General features: G+C 38.3%; 1 protein-coding gene across 3 annotated transcripts in view; it reads right to left on the bottom strand.

Moving 5' to 3' along the window:
* abcc4 (ATP-binding cassette, sub-family C (CFTR/MRP), member 4) overlaps positions 1-10153 on the bottom strand; it is a 37232-nt gene extending 27079 nt beyond the window's left edge. Inside the window, exons 1-4 of one of the 3 annotated variants that reach the window (XM_060868531.1) lie at positions 9962-10153; positions 9050-9160; positions 4321-4441; positions 63-287 (exon numbers count right to left, since the gene is read on the bottom strand). In XM_060868531.1, coding sequence (XP_060724514.1) covers positions 63-287; positions 4321-4441; positions 9050-9160; positions 9962-10035 — 531 coding nt within the window. In that variant the 5' untranslated portion in view covers positions 10036-10153. Of the gene's footprint in view, positions 1-62; positions 288-4320; positions 4442-9049; positions 9161-9961 lie in introns of those variants that run through there. The other 2 variants (XM_060868533.1, XM_060868534.1) reach the window with 2 other exon arrangements.
* Between the last annotated feature and the right edge of the window lie 8243 nt (positions 10154-18396).

Below are 18396 nucleotides of genomic sequence, written 5' to 3'. Positions count from 1 at the left end.
TAGAATAAAAAGAATTACTGATTTGTTATGATGTGACTCAACGGTATAGTGAATAAACAGACCTTCTTATAAATCATGTGGCACATGGCGATGCGAAATTTCATGCCAGCTCTCTGGACATGGAAGAAATAAAGGTGATGCAGTAATGCGAGACATAGCACAGAGATAGACACGCCAGCAGCATAGCCATAGGCTTCATACAGTGCATCCATGTTATTGGGATCATAGTTCTCAAAGTATCGAATAAGCTTGCCAAGAAACACTGGTTGTACCAACTTAATAACTTCCTGAAAAGAGGGAGACAGAAGATTTATATACAACAATACCTTTTTAACCCATTAATCATGATTTGTTGTACCTGATAACATTTGGTTAAATAATGTTGGCAAACTCATCTTGGGTGTCTGCCATAATTTATTGAAATTGAAATAAAATAAATATTAAAAATAACAGGGTATTTACATCCAAATCAGCTAAACATAATAGAAATTACAGTTCTTTTATCAGTTATTCCCCCTAATTTATTCACTCATTACTCCCCCATTAAAAATGGCAGATTTTAGTGATGTAATGAAAACAAGACTTTCTCTACTTTTATTGCGAGACACATTATGTTGCCAAAGGCATGTTATTGCCTAAATAATCACACCCATATTGAGGAAGTTGAACATCCTCTTGTAGATTTAGTCTACTTTCGATGTGATAAAAATCGCTATGAAGACCACACCGACGGACAACCAAGTATTTATGGAGTTACGATAAGATAAGATAGAGACATTTCCATTAGAGACATGTGGGACAAATAAAGGTATGTTACAGCAGCAAAGAGAAAGTACCATCATGCGGGAACAGGTTTGGGTTAGGCCCAAATCATTAAACATTAAAGTGAATTCTGGATCTAGTATGCATTTATGTTTACAGCACCTGGCAGACATTGTTATGCAGAGCAACTTATATTTATCTTATTTACATAACTGAGGGTTAATGGCTTTGCTCAAGGGTCCAGATGTGGCAGCTTGGTGGTTCTAAGATTTGAACTCACAATCTCCCTATCGATAGGCCTGAGCTACTACTTTCCATATGGCCATATGAATGCATGTAATTTCTGGTATGAACATGAATGTGTATTGATGAGTCTTAAACAGCAATGAAAGGACTGACAAATTGTGTCATTGTCATAGCTGGAAAATATGTCATCAGTTCACAACTGTTTTGAAAATGTGCTGAAAGGAAAATGCTCTGCTGTTAAGTTAATGGAAACATAATGCTATAACAGCAGTGATGAAAGCAGCTGTTTTTCATAGCTTCATTCATCATCAGTTCTCTCATTCATCAAGAAGTTTCATCAGCAGGCCATACAATTAACAGTGTATGCAGGTACTGGTAGGATTTGCAGAACATTTTTGGCTAAAAATAAATGCAGCATAACTTGGATGTGGAGGACAGCCTTTCTCCAGTGGAAACATGTGATCTCCAATAATAGCAAATTCTACAGCATACATTGTCCTTCTAGACAACAATGTGCCTCAAACTTTATGGCAACAATTTGCAGAAGGATCATATATGGGTGTGATCGTCAGGTATAAGCAAAGAACAATGATTTAGGAAACAAGAAATGTTTTAAGGTGAAAAAAAAGATAAATTTTTTTTACAGTAACAGTTTTATAAGCATGTCTTTTGTATTCCTGTCTTTGCTGTGCTTCTGCTCCCGCAGGAGACACCGCTCCGCTTTCTGTTTTCCTGTGGGGGATGCCGCCTCATTTCTTGTCTGCAATGGATGTTTTTCCCTGGTTTTTTTTTGTATGGACATTTTCTTGCTCTGGTGGGGGATGTGGCTCGGTTACGATATTTAGCAAAAAATGGTTCCTTCCCTCCCCTCTTCAAGCCGTGGACCAGCCCGAGGTTGGCTGGGGTCGTTACTGTTGTGGTTCAGTTCTGGAAGTCGCCCGGGCCTTGTGCTCAGCTGTGGACATTTCTTGGCTCTTGTTTCATGCTACCCCCATGCTTTTACATGTTCCTTGCTTCCCCTCGGGCTTGGTTATGGCCCTTGCTCACCCTTTGGACCTTGCCATGGTTCAGGGTTGGCACATTGGGGGTGGCTACTTGAGGGGGGCATGCACACCCATTCACTAGTAACGAACACTGTTAAAAGCACCTTTAAATTGTAATACAACACACCATCTTTGCGGGCAGCATTTTACCAACTAAGCACACCTTGATTTGGTCATTTTATTATACTTTCCCTTGCAGAAATGCTCCAGATGCATGGGATTGTCTATGCCCAGCTCAAAATAACTCCACAGAATTTGATAGATTTAGAAAGGACTCCAATATGGTTACTTGGTGGTTTGCTTGTTTGCCTCACAACACCAGGGTTGGGGTTTGTATTCTGTCACTGCTGTGTATGCGGGGAGTTTGCATTTTCTCCCAGTGCCTCAGGGCATTCTTCTGGGTACTCCAGTACACCAGTCCAAAGACATGCATAGTTGGCTTATTTGCATCTCTAAATTGCATGTATGTGATTGTGCCTGTGATACACTGGCATCCTGCTCATGGTGTACCCTTCAGATTCCCTGTGACCGAGTAAAATAAGCTGTGTAGAGAATGGGTGGATGAATTGAAAGGGTTTTGACTGTTGATCATCTTCTGAATGAATTTGTGCTTTGATCATTATCATGCGGAAAAGTGAAATATTTCCTCTTCTTCAGCTGTGTAGAGCATGCAGGTTTGTGTCAAAAGAGATGAGTGAAATGTATTTGCCAGATATTCCTGCACCTCATTTAATGTTTCTGTAGATCTCTTGGAGCCTTTTGACACTTTTGGATGGACTTCCTTGATAATGCCACTGTGATACTTAATTTACTCTACTTATGGAATATGCAATTCAAAGTGTTCTATACATTTAATTTTTTTGTAAATTCTATTGTACCCCTCACCTGATCAATATCTTTTGACACCGGGCTCCTATACATACATACTCTTACATACTAAACTTTTTCAGTAGTCAGGTGAAACCAGGTGGAAGTCAAGAGAATCCTACAGAAACAGCTGAGGTTGATTTGGAGTTCATCAGACTTTAGTGATGACAGATGTATAATAATTAGTTTCAAACATGAGTTTGAATGTAATTGGATCATTGTGAACACAGTCACCTGTCCCATTATAATAGTGTACGCATTAATGCAACCAGGTTATATTTTTGGTTTTACTTTTTATATTGTACAACTCTAGCATTTGGAATCTGTTGTGGTTAACCATCAATATGAAGTTCAGTTAAGTAAGCCATATGAAGGGCAGTGAAGTATAAGACAAAGTCACATATACATTATAGCACAGTGAAACTCTTACTTTGCATATCCTAACTTTGGAGGTTGTGGTCTGGGATGGGTCGGGACTCTGTCCAGGGTGTATCCTGCCTTGATGCCCGATGACGCCTGAGATAGGCACAGGCTCCCCGTGACCCGAGGTAGTTCGGATAAGTGGTAGAAGATGAATGAATGAATGAATGGAGGTTGTGGTCAGAGTGCAGGTTGTGGGTCTTGCCCGGGGGCCCAACAGTGGCAGCTTGAACCCTGATCTTCAAATAAACAACCCAGAGCCTTAACCACTTGATCCACTACAGCCCCATAATTAGACTAAATGTATAATTTAGTAATTTGTAATTTATTGAAGATGAAACTGCTGATGAATTCTAAAGTGTAGAGTCTTAATCTGCCCAGGTTCAAAATTCTTTGGATGGTGCTTCAAAGTGCAGAGAGACAAAGACCCATAGCATACTATGAAAGCACCCCGTCTTTTTCAAGGCAAAAAAGTGAAATGTGCAATGGCCAAGACATTCACCTCAAAGGGCATTTCACTTGCAAAAAGAAAATACTAGAGCACCACTACCTAGCATTTGGTGGTGTCTTTGGGTGCCAGACATCAAACAGTCATGCAATAAAATGGATTGGCAACCAAAATCTGTTTAATTAATGATTAGTGTTTGTCCAGTTACGTTTGGTCCCATAAAAACTGAAGCACAACAAAAGTGCTGCAATTTCTACATTGTTCACCTGATTTGGATGTATACACCTTAAAATTTGAAAGACTTTATCTTCTTTAAGTCTTCATGAGCTTAATTTATTTTCCTTACCATCAAATGTTAAGTGAACCCCAGTGAACTTCAATAAACTGTGGTAGGCAGCTAAATAATAACTAGTCAATGCCTAAATATTTATAGGACTTATCAAATCCAGTTTTTCAACATATTTGAAACTCTAAAGGCAATTAACTATACTCAAGCGTTTTTAAAAATCTTTTTAGAAATAATGCTCTGTATACCTCAATAAGGGTGAATATGCCCAAGATGGTATATGACTTCCAATAACATTTGATAATGGCTTTGGTAAGCTTAGGAGTTCTGAGTTCTTTAGTTGCAATCTCCACTTCACGATCCCAATAGCTGAGTAAAAGAGATTCAGATATTATTATTATTGTAATTATTATGACTTGTTACATTTGAACAGTAGGAAGGTTTTTTAAAAACACACAGTTTGACCCATTATATCAGGTGGAAACCAAACACTCCCCTGTAAATACAACTTAAAATAAAAACTTGTGTGTTTGTTTCTTGCTTTAAGTTTTGATCTGTTGACAGTAAAAATAAATTGCTGATTAGTGACAGTTAAAAAAAAAAAGTAAGCTGTATTGACCACAGAAGATTTATATATAACTGCATACGTTGAAGACATCAGATAATCAGATTAAATTAGTAAAAAAATACACTTGCTTCATAAAAAATCCTTATCCGTAGTATTCTAAACAGCTACTGTTTGCAAAAGAAAATGGACACAAGGTCACTGATATAAAGCACTACTCTTATTTAGGACCCTTCGTTCTATGCTAGTAATCAGTAGCAAATCAGTTTAAAGGCAGTCATTTAGGTTAAAAAGAAAAAAATCTAAAAAAAGAAAAGAGAGGCTGAACTACAACTTTGACCTGATCATATTTTCAAGTTAACAGAAACAGAAAGGAGGTTGTTACAGGAAACATTATAGTTCAACTTGTCTACAACTTCACTTTTAATAATTTATTCCTTTTAAACTAATTCTGACATAGGTTTTATTTTTAAGCAATGTTGTAAAGCACTAAAAGCAGATATGATTTGCACTTTAAACTACTGGATATGAGAAGCTTTGAGAATTTTGCGCTCTCTGGTAAAATGTAGCTATTGCGTATTGCAACATTTTGAACCCTGGGTCATTCTTTGACCTTCTCCTTTATGCAGAATCATATTCATGTTCCCAAATGTACACAGACACTGAACTGTATGTCTAAACAGTAATTATACTATTGGTATACAACATAATGATATTTAGTAGAAGAACATCTACCACTGCTATGTTTTAGCATAGGATCTAAGTATTACAGAAGTTAAAATAAAACTTTATTGTGCAGTTAACGTGATTGTCACAGGAGCTGAGTGCAATGTGAAATTGTAAAATCTGCCCCTCATAAAGAATATGTTTGGAATGGGCAAGACTCTTTAGCCTGTCTTGTGTCCTATTTTGTATCACCTGCTAGCAAGTGGGAATTATGGGTGACTTGATTCATATTTCCAAAATATTTCTCTATTAATTTTTGCTGGGACCTTAGTAGTGGGCACAATACTGAACATAAATAGCCTTATTCAACCTAGTTGTGGGAGAAATGTTCAGGAGATGAGCAGTTTATACAAATATTCAAACCATGCCGCAATTAAAGTTACAGAGATCCCATTTTCCTCATTTTGATATTTGATGTGAACACGATAACAATTTACTGCATGAATGCTGGTGGATAGGTGTTTGTTTATGAATGTATATTACATAAATATTACACACACATGCATGTGCATGTAGATCAGCCATAACATTAAAACCACTGAGAGATGAAGTGAATACAGTTGATTGTCTTGCTACAATGGTACCTGTCAATAGGTGGGATATATTAGGCAGCAAGTGAACAGTCAGTTCTTAAGTTTAATGAGTTAAAAAGCACATGAAGCACATGAAAAATGAGCGAGTGTAATGATCTGAGCAACTTTTACAAGGACCACATTGTAAAAGCTAGACAACTGGTTGACTCAGAGCATCTTCAAAATGGCAGAATTTGTGCCCTGGCATTCATGTGGATGTAACTTTGACCTACTACAAATATGTCCTACCACAATTTTATAATGAACTGAACATAATAACATAATAAAGACCTTTTGAAGGTCTCTGTTTTGCACAATTGCTTTGGCAAATAATCCGTCACTCCTTGCCAGTTAGACCATCCCTCAGGTCAGTCAGGCCACTTCCTTTTCCTTTCCCTTTCCCTCCTTGCTGTGTGGCACTGGAACCACCTGGCTGCATCCAAAACACTAGAGCCATTTTAGGTAGAAAGCTTTGTTTTGAGCTAAATTATGGTAACCTAACTGTTAATGATTGTTGTTTTCATCATGCTATTAACATGACAACTTAATTTAAACTTGTCAAAGGGTAAATCGTTAAAAGAATTTAGGGCTCCAACTTTGATATTTGACCCCTGTTTATGAGAGAGAGTAATTATACAATCTAAACAGCATGAAGTGTTACTTACTAGTCTACCACTCTCTTTCATTCATACTGTGTGTCCATAACTCAAACGTTCTGCATGATGCATATATCTTCACATAGCTAACAGACAGAAACGTTTCTATAGGTGAAACCTGGTCAAGAAATGTACAATTTTGACTAAATATTATATATATTATGACAATATGATAATGTACAATAATAAGTCATTTGTTTGCATGTTTACATTTGATTTGGACCATTTTTATAAGAACAAAGGAATGCTTAATACATGAGGAGTTACTGTAACTAAGAGAAGAATACAAACAGTGTGTTCTATACGTGTGCACATCAAAAACATTTTGTAGCTACTTTATTTTTCCTGGCTGCATGCCTGTAGGTCTCCTATCAAGTAACAACAAAAGATGCATTAGATCTGTTTTTTTTACGGTGGCCGAGAAGTGCAAAACAAATTATCAAATCCGAAAACACATGAACAAATCCAAAAACAAATTAACAAATCCGAAAAGCTATGGATTTGTTCATGTGTTTCGTGGACCGATTCAGACAACCCGGAAGAGGTAGGTATAATTTGTGAATGGAAACTTACCGATCACTGGACAAGACACCTGTCATTCAAGATATACAGGTGAATGAAAGGTGTCTCGTCCGATGATCGGTAAGTTTCCATTCATAAACTATACCAACCTCTTCCCGGGTTGTCTGACTTGTCGTTGTGTTTTTGGATTTGTTAATGTGTTTTTGGATTTGTTAATATGTTTTCGGATTTGTTAACGTGTTTTCGGATTTGTTAACGTGTTTTCGGATTTGTTAACGTGTTTTCGGATTTGTTAACGTGTTTTCGGATTTGATAACGTGTTTTCGGATTTGATAACGTGTTTTCGGATTTGATAACGTGTTTTGCACTTCTCGGACACCGTAGTTTTTCCTCTTAGCCCTAAAAATGTCCAAATTCAGAATTCAAAGTTTGGCAATGTATAATGGATGTAGGGAGAGTTGACTAATACCATGTCCACCTCATCCGGCATGTATTTTAATTTTCTAAAAAAATAAACCAGTTCAATATAGATAACCTTTTTTGCTTTTGTTTCCATCATGACTCAAATGATTTTGTGTTTTGATCATTTGTGATCTATAACAACTTAGTGGGGTGATTTATGTGTGTCATGTCATCACCATTCATATCTATAAGGTGTGTATAATGATTAATTGATTCTGTTTCATGATTAAATTACCAGTAGAGCACAAAACTGTTTACAAAAACACAAAAATCTTGGCTCTTAGTCTTGCTCTCAAAGTACATTAGACTGAGGCATTTAACTTAAAAATGTACAAGATTTACTTATAGGTAAAAATGTACAAGATTTACTTATAGGTGTGGAAAACATAGACTGCTGCAGACTAAGTAATTCTAAGTACTTCTCCTTTAATGTAACAAACATTCCATAAAAAGTAAAGGATAATCTAGCCTGCCACAAGTCAGAGCCAAGTATGTCCCACCAACCAACTTGCAGGACTTAAAGTATCCGCGGCATACCTAGTCCTAGGGGAGTACATGCATTATAATGTACATAATGGGAAGTCGTGGTCTAATGGTTAGAGAGTTTGACTCATAACCCTAAGGTTGTGGGTTCGAGTCTCGGTCCGGCCACGACTGAGGTGCCCTTGAGCAAGGCGCCAAACCTTTGGATGGGTTAAACGCAGAGAACGAATTCTGAGTATGGGTCACCATACTTAGCCGTATGTCACTTTCGTTACTTATAATTTTAGACAAATCAGAGCTGTTTTGGCTCCACAAGGTGGGCTTACACAATATAATGCAGGTGGTTGTACTGTTATGGTTGATCAGTATAATACATAATACTATTTATGTTTGTGATTTGTTTTCAACTCATGTCAACTATGCACGTACACATTGAGACGTAAAATCTCCGAAATGTCTAAAAGGCACTGAGCACAATACATGTTCATGGGGCAGTGTAGGCAGTAATTCAGCACTACAGTAACTACAGAGAAAATCAACACAAGGATGAGTTAAGTGACATAATTTTGCATAGCTGATCAGACAGCACAAGTTGCATGATTTTACATATACATTTCATTTACATTTCAGAGCGACTTACATTTGATCTCATTTTATCTCAACTGAGCAATTGAGGGTTAAGGGCCTTGCTCAGGAGCCCAACAGTGGCAGCTTGGTGGACTTGGGAATCAAACTCACAACCTTCCGATTGGTAGCCCAACACCTTAACCACTAGGTTACCACATCCCCACATTTTAGAAGCTATTGCATATTACCATGTAGGAGCATATAGTATGAATATGAGTACATTTATGATCCGGAAAGGCAGTCTTGTAATTGTGAATGGTACAGTACATAGAACTGGGGGAATACTAGACACACTTGGACGTACCCACTAATGGCCGGTAGTTTGAGGTTTGCCTGGTACACCAGGTTAGGTTTTTTTACATACCACTGAAGTTCCTCCCCCAGTCTCTCGGAGCCATCCGAAGGAAGTAATTTGTACATGTCATCTTCCTCGAGTCTACGTCTGTATCCAATACGAAACAGAGGATTTAACCAACTGTTCAAAACAAGAAGTAAGACAAAACATCATTATGCTCCAGATATTCTAGACCACTGAATTTCATTACTTACACAAGATGTATAATGTAAGACAAGGCACTCCACGAATCTGAAAGCAGGTTAGGTTTAACAGTACCTACTAAGTTAACAGGAAACTACTTCTGTTTTGGCTGCTTTTCCAAATCTTCCATACACCCTGGAAGCTTTTGATCTCAAGAACCAAAAGGAAATGGGTGTGTTTGAGTTACTTGTTAATATTTCTAGCCAAAGACAACAAATATCTAAAGACAATAGCTAACCAACACAAATTCAGACAGTTGAAACTCACTGCATGAGACAATTCATAGGTCATGTCACCTATGGAAGGAAAGGTCTGTTTATAAACAGCATGTACAAAAAGACAATTACAGACTGTCCTTCTAACTAATACTTCAGTGTGCTGTGTTAGTAGCATGCAGTGTTTACAGTCTGGCTGGGACATAATTACCACTATGTATTCATTATTGAAGTAAGTGAAACACATTTAAACAGTTAAATGTCACCTGCAGCCTAAAAAACCGTGATTTGAAATCCTTTCCCCCATCTGTCTAAAACAGAAGTACAGCCTGTTGCTTTCATTGTCTCTGCACTAATCTAGCTAGCTGCATTACAGCAAGTTAGGTTCCTTTTATTTAAGGACGTCATTCAAAGTAGAACAACACAGAAAACACGTGTCTCAAAAGAGCCAAGAGGAATCATTTAGTTCTCTGTTAAAGATCCTTTCTTTAAAGTGTTACCTGCGTTGTACTAGCATACTTACCAGAAAAAGATCTGAGAGAACAGACTTGCCGAAGCAGCCGGATTAGTCTTCGCATTTTTACCTACTGGCTCCATAACGACGATTACCAATTAGTTTACTTGAGACTCAGCTAAGTAAAGTATCACTAATACACTGTAGACTCAAGAAAAACAGCTTCAGCTCTTGTGTAACTTCAGTAACACGCACATGATAGAGACCAGATGACCAACTCCTGCTTCATGTTTAGTAAACGCCCAGTTTACCGATGACGCTGCCGGCTACAAACCTACCTACGGGCTTACAAACCCAGAGCAGGTCGGCCCTACACGCTCACTACGCAAATTACGCAAGGCCCCACCTCCCCCTGCCTCATTTTACAGCGCGTGTTAATGTTTACTGTGTAGATGACAATATGAAGTGGAGCCATCCATCTGGCCATGAAAAGAGAAAAAAGAAACAAAATGAGATTGAAATGCGAGAACAGCAATCACGTAAACTTGTGTTCTCTTCAGGTTTGATGTCAGCAAGAGTAAATAACAGTAAAGTTAAGTTGTGATTCTGTCTCTAGTCTCTATCTATCTCTAGCTGTGCAGTGCTGCCAGTGCATCTCATCTCTTGGCCTGTCTGTCACACAACAATTTATTGCGTGAACATTCGCGTGAATAAACGCCCAAGGGCATTTATTTATTTATTTATAAACGGAAGCTCGATAACCGCGCCGCGCGTGAACATGCGTTCATATGCGCGTGCAATCGTGCACAAAATGACACGCGTGCTTTCCAGTAGCAACATCTGTGTGGGGACCAGTACAAAAAGTAGCGTGATAGCGCTCCTAAATGACAATGTTTATAGTCTCTCAATCAAGTTTCAGTTTCTTCCAGACAGTCCAAATAGACTGGTGTCAACAATGCTGAAAATGCCCAGAGGAACCAAAGTTAATCCCGAAAAACAAAGCTGTGTTCTCTCTCTCTCTCTCTCTCTCTCTCTCTCTCTCTCTCTCTCTCTCTCTCTCTCTAATAATAATAATAATAATAATAATAATAATAATTATTATTATTATTATTATTATTATTATTATAATTAATAATAATAATAATAATAAAAAACAACACAATAATAATAATAATTATTATTTTTTATTATTCATTCATTCATTCATTCATCTTCTACCGCTTATCCGAACTACCTCGGGTCACGGGGAGCCTGTGCCTATCTCAGACGTCATTGGGCATCAAGGCAGGATACACCCTGGACAGAGTGCCAACCCATCGCAGGGCACACACACACACTCTCATTCACTCATACAATCACACAATCACACACTACGGACGATTTTCCAGAGATGCCAATCAACATACCTTGCATGTCTTTGGACCGGGGGAGGAAACCGGAGTACCCAGAGGAAACCGAGGCTCAGGGAGAACATGCAAACTCCAAGCACACAAGGCGGAGGAGGGAATCAAACCTCCAACCCTGGAGGTGTGAGGCAAACGTGCTAACCACTAAGCCACCGTGCCCCCATTATTATTATTATTATTATTATTATTATTATTATTATTATTATTATTATTATTATTATTATTATTATTATTATTAATAATTGTTGTTGTTGTTCTTGTTCTTGTCATAGAATCACCAAACTTTGTGATGTGCAGAATTCTGACCACTTTTTAGCAAGTGAATGTATATTTCATAACATGACTGCCACATGTCAATTAATTCTAATGAATGGGAGAACAGTCTACTCACTAGCTGTAACCTAAGTAAGGTGGTCCAACAGCTGTGCTTCAGGAACGCCACCATGAACCTAAAACCCAAAACCTTCTGAAGTGATATGCAATGTTTGGAGCATAACCAGTGAAAAGAAGAAGAGTTGAGTTAAAATTGCTATTGCAAAGAAACTGGAAGTCAGCGTTCTAAGTGAGTAATGTGAGTGTTTTCCACAGATTCCAAACAAAAAAGTCTCAACAAAATAACCATTTAACTCTACCCACTCTGATTAATGACCATTGGCATAATATACAAAACATACATTTAAGAATTTGTTCTAGGATTTAGTGTGACCCTCAGTAATTATCAGAAGTAAATTCACCATCCACTTTAATAGGAACACATGTACACCTGCTTATTATGCTTAAAATACATGAAATCAGCATATACTGGAATAGATAGCCAGTTCAAACCTCAAAAAGAAGAATAGGGAAAAATGTTCTAAAAGACATGGTCTACATATTTAAAATTATAATCAGTGAAAAATGTGATTTTGTCACATAACTGGAAGAGCCAGGTGATAATTACGCTCAATAAGCACCACCAGCCTTCATTATATAGCAAAAGCTGAAGCTGTTAACTTCTCATCTTGTACTTGTACTGTATAACATTGAACATAATGCACCATTCTGACAGGAACATCCAGAACACTGGCTGAGTATCAAAAATACGAACACCATACAAGGGTTAAATCATTGGCATACTCTAAGCAGGTAATTTAAATGAGTAAGCAGAAGGGCCATGGTGCGTCAGCAAAGTCCAGCTCACTTTGTCCAGTCACTTTTTCCAATGATGTCATTGGAAACAATGTCAAAATGTCAAAAAATAGCTCCCACAGATGTATTTGAATATGTAGACGTCTACATTTTCACTCATAATTTATGAATGTGAGCTTACCATTTACCATATTGCTATGTCTGTGAACGTTGATAAAGAAGTCAAATTCCGTTGTTTAACTATATACCTTCCCATTCATTATGCTAACCACTCACTTAGGCTTTGCAGATGTAGCTAACTCATAATACCTGTTTCTTCATTTTCAACACCAGTCACACTAGTTGACTCAATTACTTTTTACCACGCATGTATTCTATCAACTTATTTTCAAATAACTCTCAATACTTGTGGGGAAAAGAGCTATGTTTTTTGTTTGTCTGTTAGTGTTTTTAATCATGGTTTTAGTGGCTTATTAACAAAGGTCTCTGAGCATAGCACACAGAGAGGTGTGGGGTGGTAAACAGGTGCAACATTTGTAAATCTGAACCCCACAAACTCATCACTGTACTTACAAGTCTTTATCTTCAGGATATAAATTTTATCTCTGAGCAAGCCAGGGATGACTGTAGCAAGGAAAAATCCCTGAGATTATATTAAGAAGAAACCTTGAGAGAAACCACACTCAAAAAGGAGCCAATCCTTATCTAGGTTACAACAGATCATGTGTTTCTAAAATAATTTCCCTTTTGTAACTGTGTACTAAAAACTCTGATGGCCCAAAACTGCTATTGCATAACCAGGAGATTCATTCTAGTTTTAACATGAAGTCCAGATAATTATAATGCATCGGAATGGATTTGGAGTGCAGAGGCGGTCAGGAACAATGGCATCCTACAGTAGGAGTAGCATGTGTATCATAAGCACCTACTGCAACACCCAGTCAAACAGGCATTACAATAATTCAGCCAAGAGGTAACAAAAGCATGAACTAGTATTTCTGCATCATGTAGTGACATCATATTTCTTATCTTACCAATATTTCTTAGATAAAAGTAGGCTATCCTAGTAATATACATGAGCTTCAAATGAAAGACTAAAGTCAATAACCACACCAAGGTCTTTTAATGGTGTACGTAATGAAACACAAAGGCCATTCAGACTTACTCTGTAATCAGAAAGCTTACTTCTGGCTGCATGTGTTTCTAGAACAAATACTTATTTCTTGTCAGAATTAAATAGCAGGAAGTTTATAAGCTTTCACTGCATCTGAAGGCTTTGGCACAGAGGAGTTGGTGTTGAATCTATAAATTCAGATGATGAGATAATTCATGAGTTGCTCAGAAGCTAGTGGTTACACATACAGTATGAACTATACTGTATATGACTGTAGAAATGAAATTATTTATAATCACAGCTCTCCGGTGTTTATAATAATTTATATTCTCAATAATGATAAATAGGGATGAATGCAAATAAAAAATGGTATGTACAGTGATCTAGATTTCAAGATTTTCTGTAGCTCAGGAGGCTCTCCTTCCATTCTGTGTGTGTTTGTGTGTGTTTGTGTGTGTGTGTCAGTGATTCTCTAATTCTCTAATTCTCTAATATTTTATATAATAACATATATAATCAAAAGTCATCATAAGGACCATAAGTCCTATGTAATTTCATCTGAAATTTAATAGAGTACATATATGAGCTTAATTATAAGTGGGCTATTGATGATGTCCGGATTACTTAACAAACATGACTGTAATAATAAAAATTTTCAGCAGGCATTTAACAGGATTAATACTAACCTATTTTCACAAAACATGAAGTGTTGGAAAGTACTATATAATGCAATAATCTGGTGATTCGTGTTGGAAACTACTATCTGATGCAATATACATTATTGGTCACTGGGGGTGCACATAAAAATACCTATTGTAAAAGATGATGTACAGTAAAAATACATTTTTTAATTGTTTCTTTTGTGCAGACTTTTCTTCAATCTCTACTCGTTTGTAGCATTTAGCTACATCTGCATGCATATGTGATAGTTTTTAGCCAGTATATGTGATAATATGCTAAATATACTCGAACCTACAAATCCATGTGAATCTCAGTCATTATTTGTATACAATAACCCTGCCATACCTTAATCAATTAAAAGGAGGAAATGTAAGTAGGAAGTGTAGTGTGGTTTCACACAAAATTTGTAAGGCATATACAGGTGTGAGGAACACCAGAGGTGAAAGGAGTAGAATCCATTGGTGGTTTAATAGAACACACAGCAAACAAAACCAAAAAAAAAAGTCAGAGAAATCCAGAAAACCTATCTGACAGTCAGCAGGGCAAAATGACCAAATAGCCAAATCCAAAAAGCAAAAGTTGCAATTAGTTTTTGAGTTGCTAGTTGTGATAGCCCAGTGGTCGCTGGTGTCCCTAAACAACTGATGCAGACAAGGACAAGTTATTTTTTTTTTGGTCTTTAATATAACCACGAGTCTATTTAGCCAGCAAACTAAAATTAGCCAAAAAGTCTCTTTATAACGGTGGCTGGCAAAATCAAATAGCTACATTAATAGTTATTTTATATATATATATATATATATATATATATATATATATATATATATATATATATATATATATAGAGAGAGAGAGAGAGAGAGAGAGAGAGAGAGAGAGAGATAGATAGATAGATAGATAGATAGATAGATAGATAGATAGATAGATAGATATAGATATAGATAGACAGATTACTGTTTAAACAGTTATTATTTAACTACACATGAATGTAGCAGCTTGTTGGTTTCTAGCCTTGGTGTACTGGGTGTTTGGTTGCTACGGTGTGGCTTAGCTGTTGCTAGGGCACATCCAGGTGGTTGCTAAGATATCCTGGTTGGTTGCAGATGAAGAAACAAGATGGAGCAAACAAACTTTACAGATTTGAAATCCCTGTAAGGAAAACAAGAAAGCCACGTTCGTTTGTAGATTATTTTGGGGTATCGCCCAACTATCACTTTATAACACCTAGAGCTTAATTATTGCCGAGTGACTCTGAGTGCAAAGGTAGCTTTGAAGATGAAGTGATGCTGCTTAACAAATTGTTTTTATGCTGCTTAACAAATTGTTCAACAAAGAGTTGTTTTTTAGTGATGGAGAGTAAAAAAAAAACATGTACTCAGAAGGAGTTAGGATAATGTGGTATAATTTAGCTAACGACACTCCTCATATATTAATAATTATAATTACTAATAATTGTAGCTTAATCATGGTCATGACTATCAGTATAACAAGCTAATGAAAATGGCTTTGGGCTATGTAACATCATGTTCTTTAGACAGATGTTACATTGCCCAAGTTTATATATATTAGTCTTATCTGGAATCTGAAAGTTCTGAGGTGATGTGGTCAAGCTTTGACAGAACTGAAAAATCTGTGTTTCACCTTTTTTCTACTTGTGCTGAACCCAAGTTGTGCAGAGAAGAGTTACTTAAAAAAAACCTACTCACGTCATGAAAATTCTGAAGTGTGCCTAAGCAAGCAAGTGCTATATGGTCGAGAATGCACAGGCAATCAGTAGCCTGTCTAAAGATAATGCATGTCCATATACCGGCATGACGATGGTTAAGCCAAATCCCCACAAGCCACCAGGCAAGTGTTTTAGTTGTTTGTATTTATTGTATTTTATATACGTATCTTATTAGACAAGATAGTTTCGACTTTTTATTGTGAATGAATGAATTAATGAATGAATAACACCCACAAGGATCCAGACAGGTTATTAAAGCCTTTTTTTTGTTACTGTCACTGACCACTCCCACATAAAATAATTTATCATTTATTCACTGGCTTTCTTTGGACAGTTTTAAGCTGATTATTCAGCATTTAAAAGAAATGTATTCTAGGTTCTAGTGCTTCTCCTGAGAACCAGAGATGAACTCGCCACTCATGAACTCTCTCCTGAACTGGACGTCCTGATCACACTGGCCTCTCGCATTGACCAATGTATCCAGGAGCGCCGCTCCAAAAGGGCCTCCCACCGCTTATGGTACCCCAGTGCCCATCCTCCCACCCCACGAACCCCACTGAGTTTATTATCACTGGGAACCGCTCCTGGAGGTTTCTGTCTCAGTCAGCCCATGGAAATTGGCTGGCGACACCTTTCGCACACAGAGAAGGAGAGACGGTGTTCCCAGGGACTTTGCCTCTACTGTGGTGAGGCTGGTCACATGGCCCCTTCATGTCCAGCAAAAGGCGCCCTGCTCCTTCCAAACCACTTTTCAAGGTGCGCATCTTTGTTAACCATAAAGACCATTGTCTGGCTGATTTCATTGACTCTGGGGCTGATTCAGATTTTGTAGCTAACCAGCTGGGCTTAAGACTGTTCTCTTGCCATCTGTTCTCCAGGTTTGGGCGCTGGATGGTAATGTCTTACATAAGGTCTTACATTGTACCAAACCTGTACGCCTGACCATCGCAGAACATCATAAGTGGATAACATTTCTGATAATTCCATCTCCACAAGCACCCATAATGCTGGGATTCCCCTGGTTTCAGAAACACAATCCCCATCTGGACTGGACCAGAGGCCACATCCTGGACTGGGGATCCCACTGCCACATTCACTGCCTGGACTCGGAACGACAGACTTAGCATCCAGTCGCCGAGGATCCTCCACCAGATCTCAGTTCTGTGCCTCCAGACTACCATGACCTGGGAGTTGTCTTCAGTAAGACCAGAGCCTCCTCCCTTCCTCCTCATACATAGATCTCCTGCCTGGAGCCATGCCTCCCTGTGGCAGTCTATACCACCTGACCGGACCTGAGAGAGAAGCCATGGTGCTGAACATCCAGGATTCTCTCAAGGCTAGCATCATCCATCCCTGTTCATTTCCAGCTGGGGCAGGGTTTTTCTTTGTGAGTCTCCCGGTTCCAGATGGTTGTCTTTAGGGGAGGTTGTTCATTCCCAACCATCTACGCTCTAGTCCAGGGGTGTCAAACTCAAATTCACAGTGGGCCAAAATATAAAACTGAGAAAGTCACGGGCCAAACTGAATATTTATTGAAACTGCAACTGATATGTAATGTTCAACCTTTTTCATATGGAAACAAACTTTAGTTTTGCTTGAACACAGGATTTGGAAGAACCAGAGCTTGATATTACAAACACATAAGAAATTAAATTTGACATAAAAGACACATCAGTGGTGTTCATTTCTTATTTAAATAAATAAAATAAATGATGCCTCTCACTGTATCATTTTAAGTTCCTTTTTGAAGTGGATCTTTTTCAAAACCAACAACAAAACAACCAAAAATAATAATTTCATTCAATGAAAATCCAACTTTTCGACTATTAACAGTCGAACTTTTCGACTATAAACTCAGTTTCGTTTCATAGTGTTTCATAATGTTTTTGTCAGCGACTCGGGGGTAAAAATGGACCCAAATGCAGGACAGCGTAACAAAAACAGGGATTTAATAACTAAAAGACACAAAACAGCACAACAAAGACAACAGCAAACATGAAGACAAGAACAGAAGACAATAGGATTCCGCGCTGCACGAGGCAACGCGGCTCAATTAAATAATACAAATAATCAATAAACATGAGGGACAGGTGTGCAAAGACAAGGGCGGGGCAGACACGTGAACATGAAACATAAACAAAAGGCACATGGCCAAAGTCCAGGCAGAGTCCTGACAGAACCCTCCCTCAAGGCGCGGCTCCCGACGCGCCAAACCGTCCTGACAGTCCCGACGGATCCAGGAGGGGGGAGCAAGGCACACGGCGAGGCAGGTGGGGGGGAGCAAGGCACACAGCGAGGCAGGTGGGGGGAGAATGGCACACGGCGAGGCAGGTGGGGGTGGGGGGAGCAAGGCACACGGCGAGGCAGGTGGGGGAAGCAAGGCACACGGTGGCACAGCCAGAGTGGCTGAGCGACGTCCACAGCCAAACAGGAGGGCCGAGCGACGTCC

Source organism: Tachysurus vachellii, chromosome 4 (genome assembly GCF_030014155.1).
Source record: "Tachysurus vachellii isolate PV-2020 chromosome 4, HZAU_Pvac_v1, whole genome shotgun sequence".
In the NCBI taxonomy this organism is placed as follows: Eukaryota; Metazoa; Chordata; class Actinopteri; order Siluriformes; family Bagridae; genus Tachysurus; species Tachysurus vachellii.
This window is presented reverse-complemented; position numbering and strand designations above follow the sequence as displayed.